The sequence below is a fragment of the Ranitomeya variabilis genome, chromosome 1 (genome assembly GCF_051348905.1).
Source record: "Ranitomeya variabilis isolate aRanVar5 chromosome 1, aRanVar5.hap1, whole genome shotgun sequence".
Classification (NCBI taxonomy): Eukaryota; Metazoa; Chordata; class Amphibia; order Anura; family Dendrobatidae; genus Ranitomeya; species Ranitomeya variabilis.
Window position 1 is genome coordinate 848,820,335 of NC_135232.1, and position 19,968 is coordinate 848,840,302.

The window sequence follows — 19,968 nt, forward strand, 5'->3', positions numbered from 1 at the left end:
GCGTGTGGAACGAGGGAAGGTAAATATGTAATACTTACCTGCTCACGGCGTCCCGCTCCTTCCCCCGGACTGCTGGTCTTCGGTGCCGCAGCCTCTTCCTCTGTCAGGGGTCACCGGCACCGCTGATTAGAGAAAAGAATTATGCGGCTCCGCCCCTATGGGAGGTGGAGCAGCCTATTCATTTCTCTAATGAGCGGTCCCACGTGACCGCTGAACAGGGGAAGAGCTGCTGCACCCGGAGACCGTGGGACAGGCAGGGGGAGCGTCAGGATCGCCGGGACTAGGTAAGTATGCCTCGGGCGCCCTCTCCCCCTCACCCGCCAACCGTGACTCGAGTATAAGCCGAGGGGGCACTTTCAGCCCAAAAATTTGGGCTGAAAATCTCGGCTTATACTCGAGTATATACGGTAGGTTACTCGTCTGTAATATATCCCGCACTCCCCAGTGCCATTATCCAGAGATCCCTAAGGTCTTTACTTTTCCTGCCTTGGCGATGTGCTATAGAAAAAGCTGCAGCCAATCAAGGGCTACAGCAGTAATGCTAGTATGTACAGTGGGTACGGAAAGTATTCAGACCCCTTTAAATGTTCACTCTTTGTTTCATTGCAGCTATTTGGTAAATTCAATAAAGTTCATATCTTTTCTCATTAATGCACCCCACCTTCACTGAAAACAAAAATGTAGAAATTTTTGCATATTTATTAAAAAAGAAAAACTGAAATATCACATGCTCATAAGTATTCAGACCCTTTGCTCAGACACTCATATTTAAGTCATGCTGTCCATTTACTTGTGATCCTCCTTGAGATGTTCTACTCCTTCATTGGAGTCCAGCTGTGTTTAATTAAACTGATAGGACTTGATTTTGAAAGGCACACACCAGTCTATATAAGACCTCACAGTGCATGTCAGACCAAATGAGAATCATGAGGTCAAAGGAACTGGCCAAGGACCTCAGAGACAGAATTGTGGCAATACACAGATCTGGCCAAGGTTACAAAAGAATTTCTGCAGTACTCAAGGTTCCTAAGAGCACAGTGACCTCCAAAATCCTTAATGGAAGAAGTTTGGGACCACCAGAAGTCTTCCTAGACCTCGCCGTCCAGCCGTACTGAGAAAACGTGGGAGAAGAGCCTTGATGAGAGAGGTAAAGAAGAACCTAAAGATCACTGTGGCTGAGCTCCAGAGATGCAGTAGGGAGATGGGAGAAAGTTCCACAAAGTCAACTATCACTGCAGCCCTCCTCCAGTTGGGCCTTAATGGCAGAGTGGCCTGACCGAAACCGCTCCTCAGTGCAAGACATATGAAAGCCCGCATAGAGTTTGCTAAAAAACACATGAAGGACTCCCAGACTATGGGAAATAAGATTCTCTGGTCTGATGAGACGAAGATAGACCTTTTTGGTGATAATTCTAAGCGGTATGTGTGGAGAACACCAGGCACTGCTCATCACCTGCCCAATACAATCCCAATGGTGAAACATGCTATGGGGGTGTTTTTCAGCTGCAGGGACAGGACGACTGGCACCAGAATTTTTTCCACATTCCTCCTCCAAATATATTGGAACATTACAAATCTAGGTGGATCCCCAAATCCAGGTGTGAAAAACTTGTGGGTCCCCAAATCCAGGTGTGAAAAACTTGTTGCATCATTCCCAAGAAGACTTATGGCTGTACTAGTTAAAAAGGGTGCTTCGACTCACTACTCAGCAAAGCGTCTGAATATTAATGACCATGTGATATTTCAGTTTTTCTTTTTTAATAAATATGCAAAAATTTCTACATTTGTTTTTTTTACAGTCAAGATGGGATGCAGAGTGTACATTAATGAGAAAAAAAAGAACTTTATTGAATTTACCAAATGGCTGGAATGAAACAAAGAGTGAAAAATTTAAAGCGGTCTGAATACTTTCCTTACCCATAGTATATCACACAACCTCCAAGGTTAGCGATGTCACGTAGATGTGACATCACTAACTTGCTGCTCACTCTCCCCAGTCCCACAAGCTCTCTGCCTTGGGACAATCCTTGACTCTGATATCTCCTTCAAACCACATATCCAAGCCATTCCCCTTCCTGCCGACCTCAACTCAAAAGTATTTCCTGGATCCATACATTCTTCAACCAAGAATCTGCAAAAACCCTAGTCCATACACTCATCATTTCCCGCCTTGACTACTGCAATCTCCAGCTCTGTGTGTCCCATCTAACACTCTCGCACCCCTCCAATCTATTCTAAACTCTGCTGCCCGACTTATCCACCTGTTTCCCCCCTCTATTCCCTGGCCTCTCCCCTCTGTTAATCCCTTCACTCACTCCCCATTACCCAGAGACTCCAGTTCAAAACCCTAACCATGACATACAAAGCCATCCACAACCTGTCTCCTCCATACATCTGTGACCTCGTCTCCCAGTGGATGTAGATCAAGCTATAAACAGAAAACTATATCCAATGCAACCATCCGATGTAAAGTGATAGGCTGAAATGACACATTTAACGTGTTATAGAAGTTTATTAAAAAAAGCTGCTAATATGAGTCACTGTAAGTAAATGTTTCTGAGGCAACAAGTAATGTCTTATTGTAATAATTAGGATGGTTACAGATGCTACAATACTAAATATCTTTGTTTAGATTTGTTTAATGGGAAAAGGGGAATACTTTCTTTTGCTCATTAGGGGACTTTGCCTCGAATTCTAGTGTATTGTCCTGTCAGCATTTTCCTATTAGGCTGCGTTTTCACGATTCAGTATTTGGTCAGTATATTACATCAGTATCTGAAGGCCAAAACCAGGAGTGGAGCAATCAGAGGAAAAGTATAATAGAAACAAGTCACCACTTCTGTATTTCTTTCGAATTCCTGGTTTTCGCTTACAAATACTGAGGTAAAATACTGACCAAGTGCTGAAAGCGAGAATGTGGCCAAAAATGGAAACTGTCAGAGACATCTTGCTTAAATGCTGCTGCAATTCAGAGAAAACATAGTTAAAAAGGACCTTAGGAACCTTAGGAACAGCAAGAACAGTCTTCTGGGCAGCCAAGCTCGGCTTTCTCTCTATACAGAAATAGGGAGAGACCTGCTCATCAAGCAAAACTTGTCAGTGAACTAACAAAATGACCTTCTACCTGGTTCCCAGCTTCTTTGTAAACCATGTTTAAGCATAAATGATTTGAGGAAGCCTGTGCTTGATTTATTTGATAAGTTTCCTCTAAACATAACGCCTAACCATAAGGCCTCTTTCACACGTCAGTGTCTCCAGTACGTGTGGTGACAGTTTTCACATACCGGAGACACTGACACACATATGGTCAAATGAATGGGTCTGTGTTTTTTCACAGACCAAGTGTCCGAGTGACCCACCCGTAGACATGTCTGTTTTTGTGCAGCTGCCCGGATCACATGGTCCCATTCAAGTCAAAGCGTCCATGTAAACACATGCTGCACATGGATGCCGTCCGTGTGATGCATCAGTATCACACAGACAGCCGCCGGGGAAGAAGCGCTACAGTAAGCGATGTTCCCCGGTGGCTGGTGCTGAAGATGGCTCTCATCATTCTTTCCTGCTATGCCGGCGATCGGCACAAACAGAGGAGAATGATGAGAGTTATAATGAAGTCTGAGCGATGACAGCAGGTGGGGGATTTTGGGAGTCTTATTCCCATCTCCGACACCTGCTGCCGCTAATAACAGTGACAGCAGGAGCGTATGTCAGCTTCAGCAAGGTTGGTTATCAAGAATGGAGGGGTCCCCGAGCTGTTTTTTTAATTATTTAAATAAATAATTAAAAAAATGGAGTGGGGTTCCCCCCATTTTTGACAACCAGCCTTGCTAAAGCTCACAGCTGGGGGCTGGCATTCTCAGGCTGGTAAGGGGCCATGGATATTAGCCTCCCCAGCCTAAAAACAGCTGCCCGCAGCTACCCAGAAAAGGGGCATCTATTAGATGCACCAATTCTGGAGCTTTGCCCAGCTCTTCCCACTTGCCCTGTAGGGGTGGCAAGTGGGGTTAATATTTGTGAGGTTGATGTCACTTCTGTAACATCAGGTGACATCAAGCCCACAGCTTAGTAATGGAGAGGTGTCTATAAGACACCTCTCCATTAGGAATCCTATAGTTATATGTTAAATAAAGACATAGCCAGAATAAAATCCTTTATTTGAAAAAATGACACATACACCTTTAATATTCTAAATTAAACCATACTTACTGCAATGCCTAATTCCAGCGAAGCCCTCGATCTCCTGTAACAAAAGTAAAATAAAAAGCCAACAATATACCATACCTGTCCGTCGTTGTGTCCCATGCTGTAATCCATGTCTGGGGGCTAAATAGTTTTCAACCTGGACGGTGCCAAGATGCAACCGTCCCAGCTGAAAACCACTGGTGAATGAGCTGCTGAAAGCACAGCATCATTCACCAGCGGTGACATCATCGAGGCCGGGCTGAACTGCGGTGACCTCAGGACTGTGGGAAAATGCCAGTGATGATGTCACCGCTGATGTATGATGCTGATGGGGGTAAGAGTCCCAAAAGCCCCCACCTGCTGTTATCGCTGGCAGAGCAGGGGAGAATAATGATAGCTGGCTTCAGGACCAGCCACCGGGGAACAGTGCTTACTGTAGCGCTTCTTCCCTGTGGCAGTCTCTGTGGTACTGATGCGGCACACAGGTGGCACATGGTTGCCACATGTGTGCCGCACGTAGTACACACCCAGACACTCGGACATCAGATATCTCCGGTACCGATTTTTCTAGTACTTGAAATATCAGGATGTGTGAAAGGCCTAACGCAGTATGGCAATGCTTAATAGAAGTACTGAGATGGCATGCCTGGGGACCTTTATTACCACTACCATGACAACCTATAACATGAGGCTGCAGGTGCGTGGTGATAGAATGACATAGAAGGTAAAAAAACCCCCACAAAATATTTTATTCATTACAAAATCAAAATACACATCTTAATATAGTTAATATAGAAATTGCAACACAAAGAAGTAAAGATGGTAGAATCTATTCACAGGAGGTAAATCAGCCTGGTCAATAATCTGTGACCATTGGATGAGAGACCTGTGAGTCCCCTTTACAGTTCTTCTGTTGATTAACCCAGCTAGCATGATGTCATGTGTGCGTCACGCTGCAATCATGATGATGTGCCAGCCTGGCTAATCAAAACAGCTCCCTTTGCAATCGCCGACCAATGATGTCCCTGATGTGCTTAATGGGAAACATCAGGGGACATAGGCTGTTCACTATAGCACAAGCAACATGTGATATGGCATTATTGTGTTGAAAAATGGCTCTTGGTACATTTTGGAGAAATAACCATATTACTGCTTCCATAACTAAATCAATATAATGCTGAGCTTTAAGTGTACCTGGAATAAAGACCAGAGGGTTCTGGCTACTGTACGTTTTGCCACCCCACAGAATGATCTAGGAAGTATGAAAGTGTGAGCTTCCCATGTGAAGGTCTCTTCATGGCATTGCCCACATGACCTTCAGACACCAATCTCTGGCTATCATTGCATGCAAGACAAAAGTGTGACTCATCACTGAAGATGACAGACCTCCATACCAGCCTCCATTGCTTCATTTCAGTGCATGTGAGATCATGTGGTAAAAGCCATGAAGAGTCCTTCATATCGGTCCTACTCCTGGGATAATGGAGTGTGCTGCATAATATTCAGTAGCTGGACCCATCAAGTATTCATTCCATTAATGTCTTGGCATTACATTGATTTGGTGGTGGAACCAGTGGTAGGCCAAAAGTTTGGACACACCTTCTCATTTAAAGATTTTTCTGTATTTTCATGACTATGAAAATAGTACATTCACACTGAAGGCATCAAAACTATGAATTAACACATGTGGAATTATATGCTTAATAAAAAAGTGTGAAACAACTGAAATTATGTCTTATATTCTAGGTTCTTCAAAGTAGCCACCTTTTGCTTTGATGACTGCTTTGCACACTCTTGGCATTCTCTTGATGAGCTTCAAGAGGTAGTCACCGGGAATGGTCTTCCAACAATCTTGAAGGAGTTCCCAGAGATGCTTAGCACTTGTTGGCCCTTTTGCCTTCACTCTGCGGTCCAGCTCACCCCAAACCATCTCGATTGGCTTCAGGTCTGGTGACTCTGGAGGCCAGATCATCTGGAGTAGCACCCCATCACTTGGTCAAATAGCCCTTACACAGCCAGGAGGTGTGTTTGGGGTCATTGTCCTGTTGAAAAATAAATGATGGTCCAACTAAACGTAAACCAGATGGAATATCATGCCGCTGCAAGATGCTGTGGTAGCCATGCTGGTTCAGTATGCCTTCAATTATGAATAAATCCCCAACAGTGTCACCAGCAAAGCACCCCCACACCATCACACCTCCTCCTCCATGCTTCATGATGGCAACCAGGCATGTAAAGTCAATCCTTTCACCTTTTCTGTGTCGCACAAAGACACGGTGGTTGGAACCAAAGATCTCAAATTTGGACTCATCAGACCAAAGCACAGATTTCCACTGGTCTAATGTCCATTCCTTGTGTTCTTTAGCCCAAACAAGTCTCTTCCGCTTGTTGCCTGTCCTTAGGAGTGGTTTCCTAGCAGCTATTTTACCATGAAGGCCTGCTTCACAAAGTCTCCTCTTAACAGTTGTTGTAGAGATGTGTCTGCTGCTAGAACTCTGTATGGCATTGACCTGGTCTCTAATCTGAACTGCTGTTAATTAGCGATTTCTGAGGCTAGTGACTCAGATAAACTTATCCTCAGAAGCAGAGGTGACTCTTGGTCTTCCTTTCCTGGAGCGGTCCTCATGTGAGCCAGTTTCTTTGTAGCACTTGATGGTTTTTGCCACTGCACTTGGGGACACTTTCAAAGTTTTCCCAATTTTTCGGACTGACTGACCTTCATTTCTTAAAGTAATGATGGCCACTCATTTTTCTTTACTTAGCTGCTTTTTTCTTGCCATAATACAACTATCAGCTGTGTATCCACCAGACTTCTGCACAACACAACTGATGGTCCCAACACCATTTATAAGGCAAGACATCCCACTTATCAAACCTGACAGGGCACACCTGTGAAGTTAAAACCATTCCTGGTGACTACCTCTTGAAGCTCATCAAGAGAATGCCAAGAGTGTGCAAAGCAGTCATCAAAGCAAAAGGTGGCTACTTTGAAGAACCTAGAATATGACATAATTTCAGTTGTTTCGCACTTTTTTGTTAAGTATATAATTCCACATGTGTTAATTCATAGTTTTTAAGTCTTCAGTGTGAATTTACAATTTTCATAGTCATGAAATACAGAAAAATCTTTAAATGAGAAGGTGTGTCCAAAGTTTTGGTGTGTACTGTGTATATATATACTAGATGGTGGCCCGATTCTAATGCATTGGGTATTCTAGAATATGCTATTGCCCAGCGACGTAGTATATTGCTCAGCCACGTAGTATATTGCCCAGACACGGAGTATATTTCCCAGCTACGTAGTATATTGCCCAGCCATGTAGTATATTGCCCAGCCACATAGTATATTGCCCAGCCACATAGTATATTGCCCAGCCACATAGTATATTGCTCAGTCACATAGTATATTGCCCAGTCACATAGTATACAGCACAGAGCCACGTAGTATACTGCCCAGTCACGTAGTATATTGGCCAGTCACGTAGTATTCACCATATCCCTGTTAAAAAAAGAATTAAAATAAAAAATAGTTACATACTCACCCTCCGTTGGCGCCCGGATCGAAGCGGCCGGTTACCGATGCTCCTCGCGCTCCGGTCTGAAGAGTGCATTGCAGTCTCGCGAGATGATGACGTAGCGGTCTCGCGAGACCGCTACGTCATCATCTCGCGAGATCGCAGCATGAACCGGTTACCGGAGCGGCGCGAGCGGGAAAGGCCTGTTGTCGATCCGGGGGCCAACGGAGGGTGAGTATGTAACTATTTTTTATTTTTTATTTTTTTTTTAACAATAGATCGTTTTACTATTCAAGCTGCATAGGCAGCATGAATAGTAAAAAGTTGGTCACACAGGGTTAATAGCAGCGTTAACCGAGTGCGTTACACCGCGGTCAACGCTGCCATTAACCCTGTGTGAGCGCTGACTGGAGGGGAGTACGGAGCGGGCACTGACTGCGGGGAGGAAGAAGCGGCCATTTTTCCGCCGGACTGTGCCCGTCGCTGATTGGTCGTAGCTGTTTTGCCACGACCAATCAGCAACTTGAATTACATGACAGACAGAGGCCTCGACCAATGAATATCCGTGACAGAAAGAAAGACAGACAGACAGAAGGACAGACAGAAAGACGGAAGTGACCCTTAGACAATTATATAGTAGATATATATAGAGAGAGAGAGAGAAACAATTTAAAAATGGAAAATGACACCAAAGTGCCACGTCTATGCAGGAAAATAATAAGAAGTATATCTGTAAGCATGAACAGAATGAATCAAGGCTGATAATAACTGTAATGATAGATACAGGAAGTGTATAAATTCAATATAAATATAAATGTTGAGTGTGGTCTCAAAGTAAATGTAAATATTCAGTATAGTCTTAGTGACACAATTGTTAATATAAATACAATAACACCCCACTGGTATAGAATATAGGGAAATTCACAGGAGAGGCTCTATGTGAAGAAATCACATTTCATAGGTAATCAATATTCCAATAACATATCTATAAAATGCATAGTGCCATAATGCGGGTAAGGATTAAGGGGTAAGGATTAACCTGCCCACAAGCAATTAATAGATAATAATGTAGGCATAAGGGAAGTGAAGGGGAAAGAAAACCTCACCAAAAGCCAAACACTAAAAGGATCAAATAAGGGCAAAAAATGCAAGTAAAAAACACAGTGAAATATACAGATAGACTAACCTGCAAAGGACTTGGAAGGAGTAAGAACCCCAACGTGCGTTTCGCTTAATGCTTCTTTGCGGGGCCCTTATTTTGCAATTTTGTCTCTGACATTCTATGAAGATATGAGCTGTAGAGCACAGTCCCTGAACTTACTCCACACATGCGGACCCCACCACTGACATTCAGGTATGTCCATATGAATCACGGGGGTTAATGTTAGTATTTTTTTATACAATTATAACCACATCTATATGATAGCATAAAATAGCAAATTACATATTGTATAAACAATGGCAGAGATGTCATTCTTTTGTTTGTATAATGCATTCTTCACTACTATAATGTAGTTACAATTGTTCAACTGTGCTGGAAAAACCTGTTTTCCATTTGCAAAAAAAAAACTAAACACAATGCAAATGAAGCCCTTCAGCAACTTAGCAAATTCCATCCACGTTTGTAGTTAAAGGGAATGTGTTATCAGAAAATGATCTATTTTTAAATTAAGTTTTTGTATTAAATATATTAATACCCTATTAGATTTAGCATACAGCAAAGTCCCAGTGTATCCATATCTGATGCATAAAACAGTCTTGGTGTATCATATGTGATGAATATACAGCAGTCTCAGTGTTTCCTATGTGATGAATATGCAGCAGTCTCAGTGTATCCTATGTTATGTAGATGCAGCAGTCTCAGTGTATCCTATGTTATGTAGAAACAGCAGTCTCAGTGTATCCTATGTTATGTATATACAGCAGGCTCAGTGCATCCTATGTTATGTATATACAGCAGGCTCAGTGCATCCTATGTGCTGAATATGCAGCAGTCTCAGTGTATCCTATGTTATGTAGATACAGCAGTCTCAGTGTATCCTATGTTATGTATATACAGAAGTCTCAGTGCATCCTATGTTATGCATATACAGCAAGCTCAGTGAATCCTATGTTATGTATACACAGCAGGCTCAGAGCATCCTATGTTATGAATATGCAGCAGTCTCAGTGTATCCTATGTTATGTAGAGACAGCAGTCTCAGTGTATCCTATGTTATGTATATACAGCAGGTTCAGTGCATCCTATGTTATGTATATACAGCATGTTCAGTGCATCCTATGTTATGTATATACAGCATGTTCAGTGCATCCTACGTTATGTATATACAGCATGTTTAGTGCATCCTTTGTTATGTATCTACCGCAGTGTATCCTATGTTATGCATATATAGCAGGCTCAGTACATCATATGACATGTATATTCAGCAGGCTCTGTGCATCCTATGTTATGTATATACAGCATGTTCAGTGTATTCTGTTATGTATCTACAGCAGGCTCAGTGTGTCCTATGTTATGCATATACAGCAGTCTCAGTGTATCCTATGTTATGTATAGACAGCAGGCTCAGTGCATCCTATGTTATGTATATGCAGCAGACTCAGTGCATCCTGTTATTATATACAGCAGGCTCAGTGTGTCCTATGTTATGCATATACAGCAGTCTCAGTGTATCCTATGTTATGTAGATACAGCAGGCTCAGTGCATCCTATGTTATGTATATGCAGCAGGCTCAGTGCATCCTATGTTATGTATATACAGCATGTTCAGTGCATCCTTTGGTATGTATCTACAGCAGGCTCAGTGCATCCTATGTTATGTATATACAGCATGTTCAGTGCATCCTTTGTTATGTATCTACAGCAGGCTCAGTGCATCCTATGTTATGCATATATACCGTGTTTCCCCGAAAGTAAGACCCTGTCTTACATTAATTGTACCCCAAAAAGTCCCACCCTGTCTTACTTTCGGGGGAGGTCTTACATTAGCCGAAAAAAAAATGACAATTTCTTTTTAACCAATAAATTAACATTCTCTGCCTCTGCCTGCATACCATAACAGTGCCGTATCCCACTGCACACAGCCCCATACCCCATAACAGTGCCGTATCCCACTGCACACAGCCCCATACCCCATAACAGTGCCGTATCCCACTGCACACAGCCCCATACCCCATAACAGTGCCGTATCCCACTGCACACAGCCCCATACCCCATAACAGTGCCGTATCCCACTGCACACAGCCCCATACCCCATAACAGTGCCGTATCCCACTGCACACAGCCCCATACCCTATACAGTACATGTTTCCCTACTTGGTTTTAAATGCTGGACGTTTTCCTCTGCGGTGCGGCTGTGGGTGCGGAAGGCCTGTGCTGCAGGGAACGCTGTGCCAATCAGCAGGGAAACAGCGGTGACGTGGGGCTGGGGTGGCCAATTACAGCCCGAGCTGCTGGGCCAATCAGCACTCGAGCTGATTGGCCAATCAGCGCTCGAGCCGGGGGCCGGCAGTGACGTGGGGAGCAGGGGCGGCCAATGAGCTGTTGAGCTGGGCGGATTGCGAGGTTATCACGGCGAGTTAACCCCATGAGCGCTGGACCCGCCCAGCTGCACCTGAGGACACCTCTGGAGCCTGGGGACCCAATGGGGGACAGCGGCGGCCCAAAGGTAAGGGCCTTACATTTCACAGCGGCCCCCCAACCCTGCCTTACATTCGGGGGAGGCCTTACATTGGAGGACCCCCCCGAAACCCCCACCCTGTCTTACTTTCGGGGGGGTCCTACTTTCGGGGAAACACGGTAGCAGGCTCTGTGCATCCTATGTTATATATATATACAGCAGGCTCTGTGCATCCTATGTTATGTATATATAGCAGGCTCAGTGTATCCTATGTTATGTATCTACAGCAGGCTTAGTGCGTCCTATGTTGTCCATGTACAGCAGGCCCAATGCTTCCTAAGTTATGTATATACAGCAGATATATGAAAAGCTTGGCACTCGATTTGTGATCAATAAAGATGAAATTTTATCGTAATATTTTCCAGGTAATAAAGAGATGTTTCGGTCTATAACTTGACGTTCATCAGTCAGCTGGAATAGGGAATACTGCTTGAGCACTGCTCAGGGCCGGCGTCAGCACCCAGCGCACCCGGGCAAGTGCCGGGGCCCTGGCGAGACAGGGGGGCCCATTCAAGGCCGGCGTTAGGGGCAGCCAGCTGCCAGTGCCTAGGGTCCCCACTCCCCCAGGGGCCCTCAGCTAGCAGCACATCACGCAGCTGCTATAATGGGGCCCCTGTGAGGCAGTGGGGCCCACCTGTCGCAAGCACCAACTCCCCCGCCGCCGCTTTGAACTTTACCGGCATCTGCCGGTAAAGTTCAAAGCAAATGATGGAGGAGAGAGCATCACCTGACGCTCCCTCTCCCATCATTCCCCACTCTGCCTCTGACACTGCCGCTGCGGGTGCGCAATGACATCATCGCACACTCGCTGTGTGTCAGGCAGTGCAGCGGCAGCCACTGAGACAGGAGCAGGGAGGGAGCAGCGCGGCGCAGGAACGTTGAGAAGTGAGGAGTGTTTTTTTTGTAACTATAACAGTGACAGTGAGTACTGGACTATGAGGCCATTCTTGGGGGAGGGGGGCTCTGCTGTATACTACATGTATGTGCTATATACTACATGGCTGTTCTATATACTACATGGCTGTGCTATATACTACATGGGCCGTGTTATATACTACGTGGGCTGTTATATGCTACGTGGGCTGGGCTACATGGCTGTTCTATATGTTCTATATACTATGTGGGCTGTGTTATATAATATGTGGCTGTGCTATATACTATATGGGCTGTTATGTGCTACGTGGGCTGTGCAATATACTACATGGCTGTTCTATATACTACGTGGGCTGTGTTATATAATATGTGGCTGTGCTATATACTACATGGCTGTTCTATATACTACGTGGGCTGTGTTATATAATATGTGGCTGTGTTATATACTATATGGGCTGTTATATGCTACGTGGGCTGTGCTATATACTACGTGGCTGTGTTATATGCTACGTGGCTTTGCTATATACTACATGGCTGTGTTATATGCTACGCGGCTGTGCTATATACTACATGGCTGTGTTATATGCTACGTGGCTGTGCTATATACTACGTGGGCTGTGTTATATACTACATGGCTGTGTTATATGCGATCATGAATCGTGGTATGTGTTAAAGGGGGGCCCACTGAGACTCTTTCTCCTGGGGCCCTCAAAAACCTGTAGCCGGCCCTGGCACTGCTAGACAGAAGAGAGCACATCATCACTAGGTCCGTCTGTCAGTCAGTGCCAGGGGCACGGTTACAGCTGCCACTCTCTATGCACAGTGACTCAAACCATGCTAGTGCCATCTCATTGACTGAAAGACCACCTGCTGAGAGGAATAGCGTTCATTTTGTCACACACTGCCAGGTACGGATTGGGGCTGATATTCAGCCCTGGCATTTGAAATCACACAGGCCCATGTTGTCCCCGTCCCTAGGCACCAGAAGGGATATATTACTAATATTACCCTGGATGGAGGAAAGCAAGATTTACTACCAGACCAATATTTCTAATAATACCTGTGGCCTTCTGGGATAAGTGACGGAGTCAGCGACTTTGTGTTCAGTCACAACTCTTAATAGTATTGGTGTCTTGAGAACACAGATTCTGTTAACAATGTCAACAAGGCAGGCCACGACCAGACATGCCCTTCTGGCATTTGCCAGATGGCCAGTGCGGCCCTGCACTCTGCACATGCGGTAAAATTAAAAAAAAAAAAATCAATTCTGACATTGTTTTTTAGGAATTATTTTAACAGTATATAATAGAATACATTTTGTGGGAAAATGGAGATAGCAAAATTTATCCAGTTTTTTAATATTTTAGTGGTAAAAAAAAACTCAATCAATGTAGCCGTGTGAGTACTTGTTTTTTGTGTTGCGAGAATACATTTTTTTTACTACCATTTTGGGACAGATCTGACATTTTGATTGCTTCTTGCAGCATTTTTTCAAGTTTCGCGGTGTCCAAAAAAACTGAATTTTGGTGGTTCTAATTTTTTTTCTGTTTATGATGTTTACCAAATAGGTTAATTATTTTTAGATTTTGATAGACATTTTGACATTTATGTATGCAATAAAACCACATATGTATATTTTTATTATCTTTATTTTTAATGGGGGAAAATGAAGGTGTTTCGAACTTTTATTTTTTTTTATTTCTTTCATATTGTAAAATTTTTTTTTACTGTTTATGTTAATGCTCTTAGTGGACTTGAACCTGCGAACGTCTGAACGCTTGTTCTATATAGCAATACCACAGTATTACTGTATATAGCAAAAATCATGGTTGCCTTTGAACCCAGCTACAGATTGGGTTTCATTGGAGCTCCATGTGCCCACAAGCACAGAGGTTTTCAACGGTTGTTGTCACAGAAACGCATTGAAGCCCTGCTATCAAGTCGCAGTGCAGCAAATGGGCACATAGATTGACGGCGGCATTTAACAAGGTAACAGTTGTGGCTGGAGCTCATCTCCACTTGAGGCTGTTAGAGGCAAATCCTGATCGTTCCATACACCCGATCAGTCCATCAGTCTCCTCTAATATAAAACTGCTTTCCTGTGTGAGTTTTTGAATTGGAGAATGTTGCATGTACGCCACTCAGTATATGAAGGCAATACAAAAGAAAGATGAATTCTTGTTGGGGAAATCATACTCAGGGCGACCAATAAGTATCATTCTTCACAATATTGGGGAGGTAACAGTTTACAGGCACAGAGCTATTACAGAGTTCTGAGCTGTAGTTGATCACAGGGGTTTTATTCAAGCTTTTTTTTAATCACACAGAATCACTTCTCTTCATGTAATGCTTCATCAACATATATGAAAGTCACAGTGTCTTACCTTAAGTAATTTGATTTCTCTCATTGCTATTTTCTTAACCATTTTGTCATCTTCACTTTCCAGAAATTTTTTGATGGCCACTATTCTACCACTTTCCTTGTGTCGACACTTCATCACCATTCCATAGCTGCCTTCTCCCACAAGGCCAAGATTTTCATACTTCTCCATTGTGACAGTGGGAACGTTTATAGATGTAGCTGCAAAATATCATATGACATAGTGATTGTAATGGGTGTCTACTAATAAGATCTACTGTGTAAACTGCTCAAGACATGTGAAGTCTCGAAGCATGTACAGTAAAGTAAATCTATTACTGCTGCCGGGGGTCTCCGTTGTTATGAAGTCTCTTACAATTTATGTGACATGTTTATTACTACACCATTGTAGCTGCTAATGTAATATGAGAGCCTGCATTATCTGTGAATGTTTTCTGTTCCTTTCATTGAGCAATCTCATAAACCTTTTATTGATTTTTTAGCATATTTCTGTATAAAACCCTCATGTTTAACCAATGACATTAGTAAAATATAATGAGAAGTAGCATGACTCCAGTATTAATCTTCTCCTGAATGTATTATCTATTATAATGTATCATATTTGTAGGCTGCTCAACTTATTTTCCACTATTATGAGCAGGTTGCCTATTTAATAGAGTTACAAGAATAAAAATGTGGCATACGAGAGAATACCATCTCAATGGTAGATTAAGAAATGAAAAAACAGCAAAATTTATATTGCACATACTTTTTATTGCTTTTCTGCATCTTACATACAATATAATGATGAGTATGTTCCTTTATAAGAAGATTCCAAGGATTTGTCCAAGTAATTTACCAATACATTAAAAAACGAGCAAATACGATTACTGCGTATACTACCGTGAACCAAAACAAATCACACTACCTATATGAAAAGTACACAGAAAAAGATCATCACCAAAGTGTAAATCTTTATTTCACTGATATTTCACATAAAAAGTATTTCATGAAAGTTTTCCATTCCATTTATATGCAGTCTTTTCTGCAGAATGCAAGCTGTCTGTTTTCCGATGACAACTCAATAATTGCTACTGATTTTTAACTCAGAAACTGAGCCCGCATCTTTGGCAGCAGATGATAACTGTGTTATTCAGCCACCTTCTGCCTCTAACAGCCCCGATTGGAACTAAACTCCGCCCATGACTGTTGACCTGTTAAATGCCGCTAACAATCTGTCCCTGGGGGTGTGCTGCTCTAACTGCTCATTGGCGACCCGAGACATTATCACAGGATGGTGATGGGTTGCCATGACAGCCAGGGGTCTACTGATCGGGCAGCATATATCAGCTGACAGGTTCAGTTTACATAAAAAAAACCTATGTATGTTTGGTATCATCATAATCATAATGACCTGGTGAATCATATTTTAAGTCATTTTTACTGTATAATTAACACTGTAAATAAAAAATAGAATTGCGCTTTTTTCACTATTTCGCTGCACTTTGATTTATTTTTTATCACTTTCTAGTACATCACATGATGAAATGGTTGGAATCATTCAAATGTACAACTTATCTCACAAACAAACAAGCCGTCACATGGCTTTGTCGACAGAAAAATAAAAAGTTGTGACTTTTGGAAGAAGGTGAGGAAAAAACAAAACAACAAAAGTGGAAAACCGCCAAGTCAGGAAGTGGTTATAAAGAAAATCTCAACAGATCCGAGCCAAGTAACTAATGCTAAAATATGAGGCAAGATGGATCTTTGAAGGAACGGTTGAACAATTGCATTTGACTCATACAGTAATATAGGTTTTCTAAAAAAAACAAAGAACTAAACCATGGGATTCATGCTGATGAAAACTTGCAGCTGGTTGTTGTCGGGGGTTTGCTACAGAGCGGTCAGCAGTGAACTGCAATATAGAATTAGGCTGCACGACCGTAGATTCTGTCATACGAGAGAATCGGGTTGTTTTTGCTAATGACACTCCGATCCAAACTTTGATCAGAGTTCGATCTCAATGTCAGCATAGTATGATCCAATTCTCTTGGATGATCGCATTGGAGCACACTGTGAGGAGAAGGTAGAGAACAAAATTTCTCCAACTTTCTCCCTTGTGTGAAACTGCGCTCTGAAGTCTTCTGAGTGCCATCCGACGATTTACATGCACCTATAGACTAGAATGGGATGCAATTTGTTTGTCTTGCCGAATCAGTATCAGAAAAGAAAACGTTGCCTCATTAAATATCATTGGTCCGAGTGCTAACCGATAAATGAAACAGATAGCAGTCGTCCCATTATTATGGTGGTGAGAGCAATCCCTTAGTCACACACTTAGGCTAGTCTCACATGTCCAGATAATTCCGGTACCAGAAAAATCGGTACCGGAGTTGTCCGTGTGTCCGTGTGCTCACGTGGCACATCAGTGTGGCACACGTGTGGCAGCCGTGTGCCGCCCGTGTGCCGACTGAGGACCACACGGACTGTACAGGAGACAGCGCTAGAGTTAAGCCCTGGTGGGATCAGCAGCCACAGCCAGACACCACCCTGGAGTGGTACCTGGTAGCTTCCTGCCGCACAAGTCTGACCTCACCATCAGAGGCTCCAGCGAAGACCAAGGAAGCTACTTAGTTACGCCCCTTCCAGGGTAGTCTGGTCTGTGGTCCAGTGGGGCCGCACACCTGCGCCAACCAGTCTGGGCTCGAGTGTGACATTCATCATCTGCTATGAATGCCAGTCATGGGTCGGCATTCATACAGTTGTGCTCAAAAGTTTACATACCCCGGCAGAATGTTTGCTTTCTTGGTCTTTTTTCAAAGAATATGAATGATAACACCAAAACTTTTTCTCCACTCATGGTTAGTGGTTGGGTGAAGCCATTAATTGTCAAACTACTGTGTTTTCTCTATTTAAATCATAATGACAGCCCAAAACCTGATCAAAAGTTCACATACCACATTTTTTTAATGCCGTGTATTGCCCCCTCTAACATCAGTGACAGCTTGAAGTCTTTAGTGGTAGTTGTGGATGAGGTTCTTTATTTTCTCAGATGGTAAAGCTGCCCACTCTTGGCAAAAAGCCTCCAGTTCCTGTAGCTGATCAGCAATGACAAGCACGTGGGTCTTATGTATTCTGCAGACAACCGGTTGTCATGCCAACCCATGTCACATGATCACGGGACAATGATGGGCATGGTTTGTAACGCGCTTCTGGCACAATCATGTTAAATGCCGCTGTCAGAGATTGACAACAGCATTTAACATGTTAACAGCTGCGAGTGCAACGGTATTCCACCCGCGACTGTCATATGTTGCAAAAAATGAGGGCTCAGCGCTGGAGCCCGTATCAAAGAGGGATACATGACCTATGATTTATCTATATGTCATAGGTCATGAAGGGGTTAAAAGGATTGTCCCGCCTTAAGCTTCAAGTCTGTGTTTACTCTATGTGACTGCAGACTTGTGAATCCTCGCATTGTATGCACTGTGCACTGCGAGGATTCTCAGCTGCCGGTGCTGGGAGCTGTCAGTCATGTGATTTTCAAGTATGAGATCTGCTTACTTCCGGCCACATTCCAACTAGACAATTCAATACACTTGAATTAAGCGAGACCTTGACATAGAGTGACAGCAGACTTTAGTCTAGAGGGGTCCACAAGGAATGTGACAAAAAGGTCCCCCCTCCCCATTACAAATATCACATAGTTCAGAGAGCAGCCCATCCTAGTCATGGGTCAGGTCAAATTGCAGTCTGAAGAAACAGAGGTTGAGACATGTGCCTCAACTAACAGAAGAGCAGTAAATCGTAAACACAACTCAGCCACTGCAGCAGGGCTGTGACATAAAATGAAATAAATGTCCTCGCTGACGGAGTACAAGGTTTTTTTTTCTCCAGACTCATTTCTCAGTGCACAGTCTCTTTTTGCCCAGCTAAAAAGCTGTCAGTAGAATGCAACACAGTGGCTATACAAATAAGTAGGGTGAAGCTGGAGAAAAGAAAATCTGCTCAATCAGGGAGAAGAATGTTGTTTTTATATGACTCAGGGATGTATGTTTAAGATACTGCTCTTCTGTCAGTTAAGATGCACGTATTGAGCTGTTTATTCATACTGCAACCTGTCCTGACCTGATTTGGACAGCTTGCAGTTTGGAAAAACCCTTTAACTCTAACTTCCAAGATAGCTACCACATTGTCATAGAGAGTGCAGTGATTGTCACACCTCCCCTGCCTTTCCTAACCCACAGCTGAGGGAAGGCATAGTTTAAAATTACCACTGCACTCCTCATGCCACTGTGATCTCCACAGGGGGAACAGAATGCGGAACTGAGCAGATATGGCATCAGGAGGCAAATAGATGGCACCAAGTTGGGTGACTATATACAGTATATGTGAAATGTATAGTCACTTTTCAGTCCCGAAGGTAAGGGTCGCTATAGGGAGGTGCTATGTGACCTTTTCTCAATACTCTCATGGAGCCATCAACATTTCTTATGAACACAGACATTTTTTAGGGACACTTTGGAAAACTGTTGTCGCCACATAATGTGGGACTTTCTGAGTTATTGTGCCTGTACCAAGTTAAATTGTAAAATTCAAATACCTGCACGAAAGAGCTACGTTGATACATTGAGCATCAAAACATATCTCTCTTTATTACATAATTCGGTCAGTCTTTACATAGGTTATTAGTATTCATACACTGTAACTATCATTTGCTCAGCTTATCTCTAAATACGTGCTGGCATATTTAGCATACATACATCTCATTGGCTAAAGTTTATTCTGTCTACACCCAAATGAAAAGTTTAGGTGTGTCTCTCAATTAGTTTCATTTCTCCAACTTTCCTATATTTTCTCTAAGTCCGTTAGACAAAGACTAAGGGACCTCTGTTGTCTCACACACACATACTGGCTCAAACTCCATCTTGGAAAGCAGGACAGAATATATGCAGAATATCCACAATACAGTCAGGATAGATAAATGTAAATCCTGCTCTCACAAAAAACATAATAAACGATTATGGTTTTAAGTTACCGTATGTATATACAGTGGTGAAAATAAGTTTTTGATACACTTTCGATTTTTAAAGTTTTCCCACCTACAAAAAATGTAGAGGTCTGTAATTTTTTATCATTAAGTACACTTCAACTTTGAGAGACTGAATCTAAAAAAAAATCCAGAAAATCATTGTATGATTTTTACATAATTAATCTCCATTTTATTGCATGAAATAAGTATTTTTTGCAAGAGAAAAACAGAACTTAAAGCAAACCTGTCATCAAGATTTTGCTAATTAAACTACAGGTACTGTATAAGGATGTATATGTGACATTCTTGTGGTTGGTGTCGATGGTG

The 19,968-nt window shown here is 42.8% G+C and overlaps 1 protein-coding gene across 2 annotated transcripts in view; it reads right to left on the bottom strand.

The window, feature by feature from the left end:
* CDKL2 (cyclin dependent kinase like 2) overlaps positions 1–19,968 on the bottom strand; it is a 132,603-nt gene that overhangs the window by 99,767 nt on the left and 12,868 nt on the right. For both annotated transcript variants that reach the window (XM_077276683.1, XM_077276691.1), the window contains exon 2: positions 14,635–14,831. In XM_077276683.1, the coding sequence (XP_077132798.1) occupies positions 14,635–14,802 (168 nt within the window). In that variant the 5' untranslated portion in view covers positions 14,803–14,831. The remainder of the gene's footprint in view (positions 1–14,634; positions 14,832–19,968) is intronic.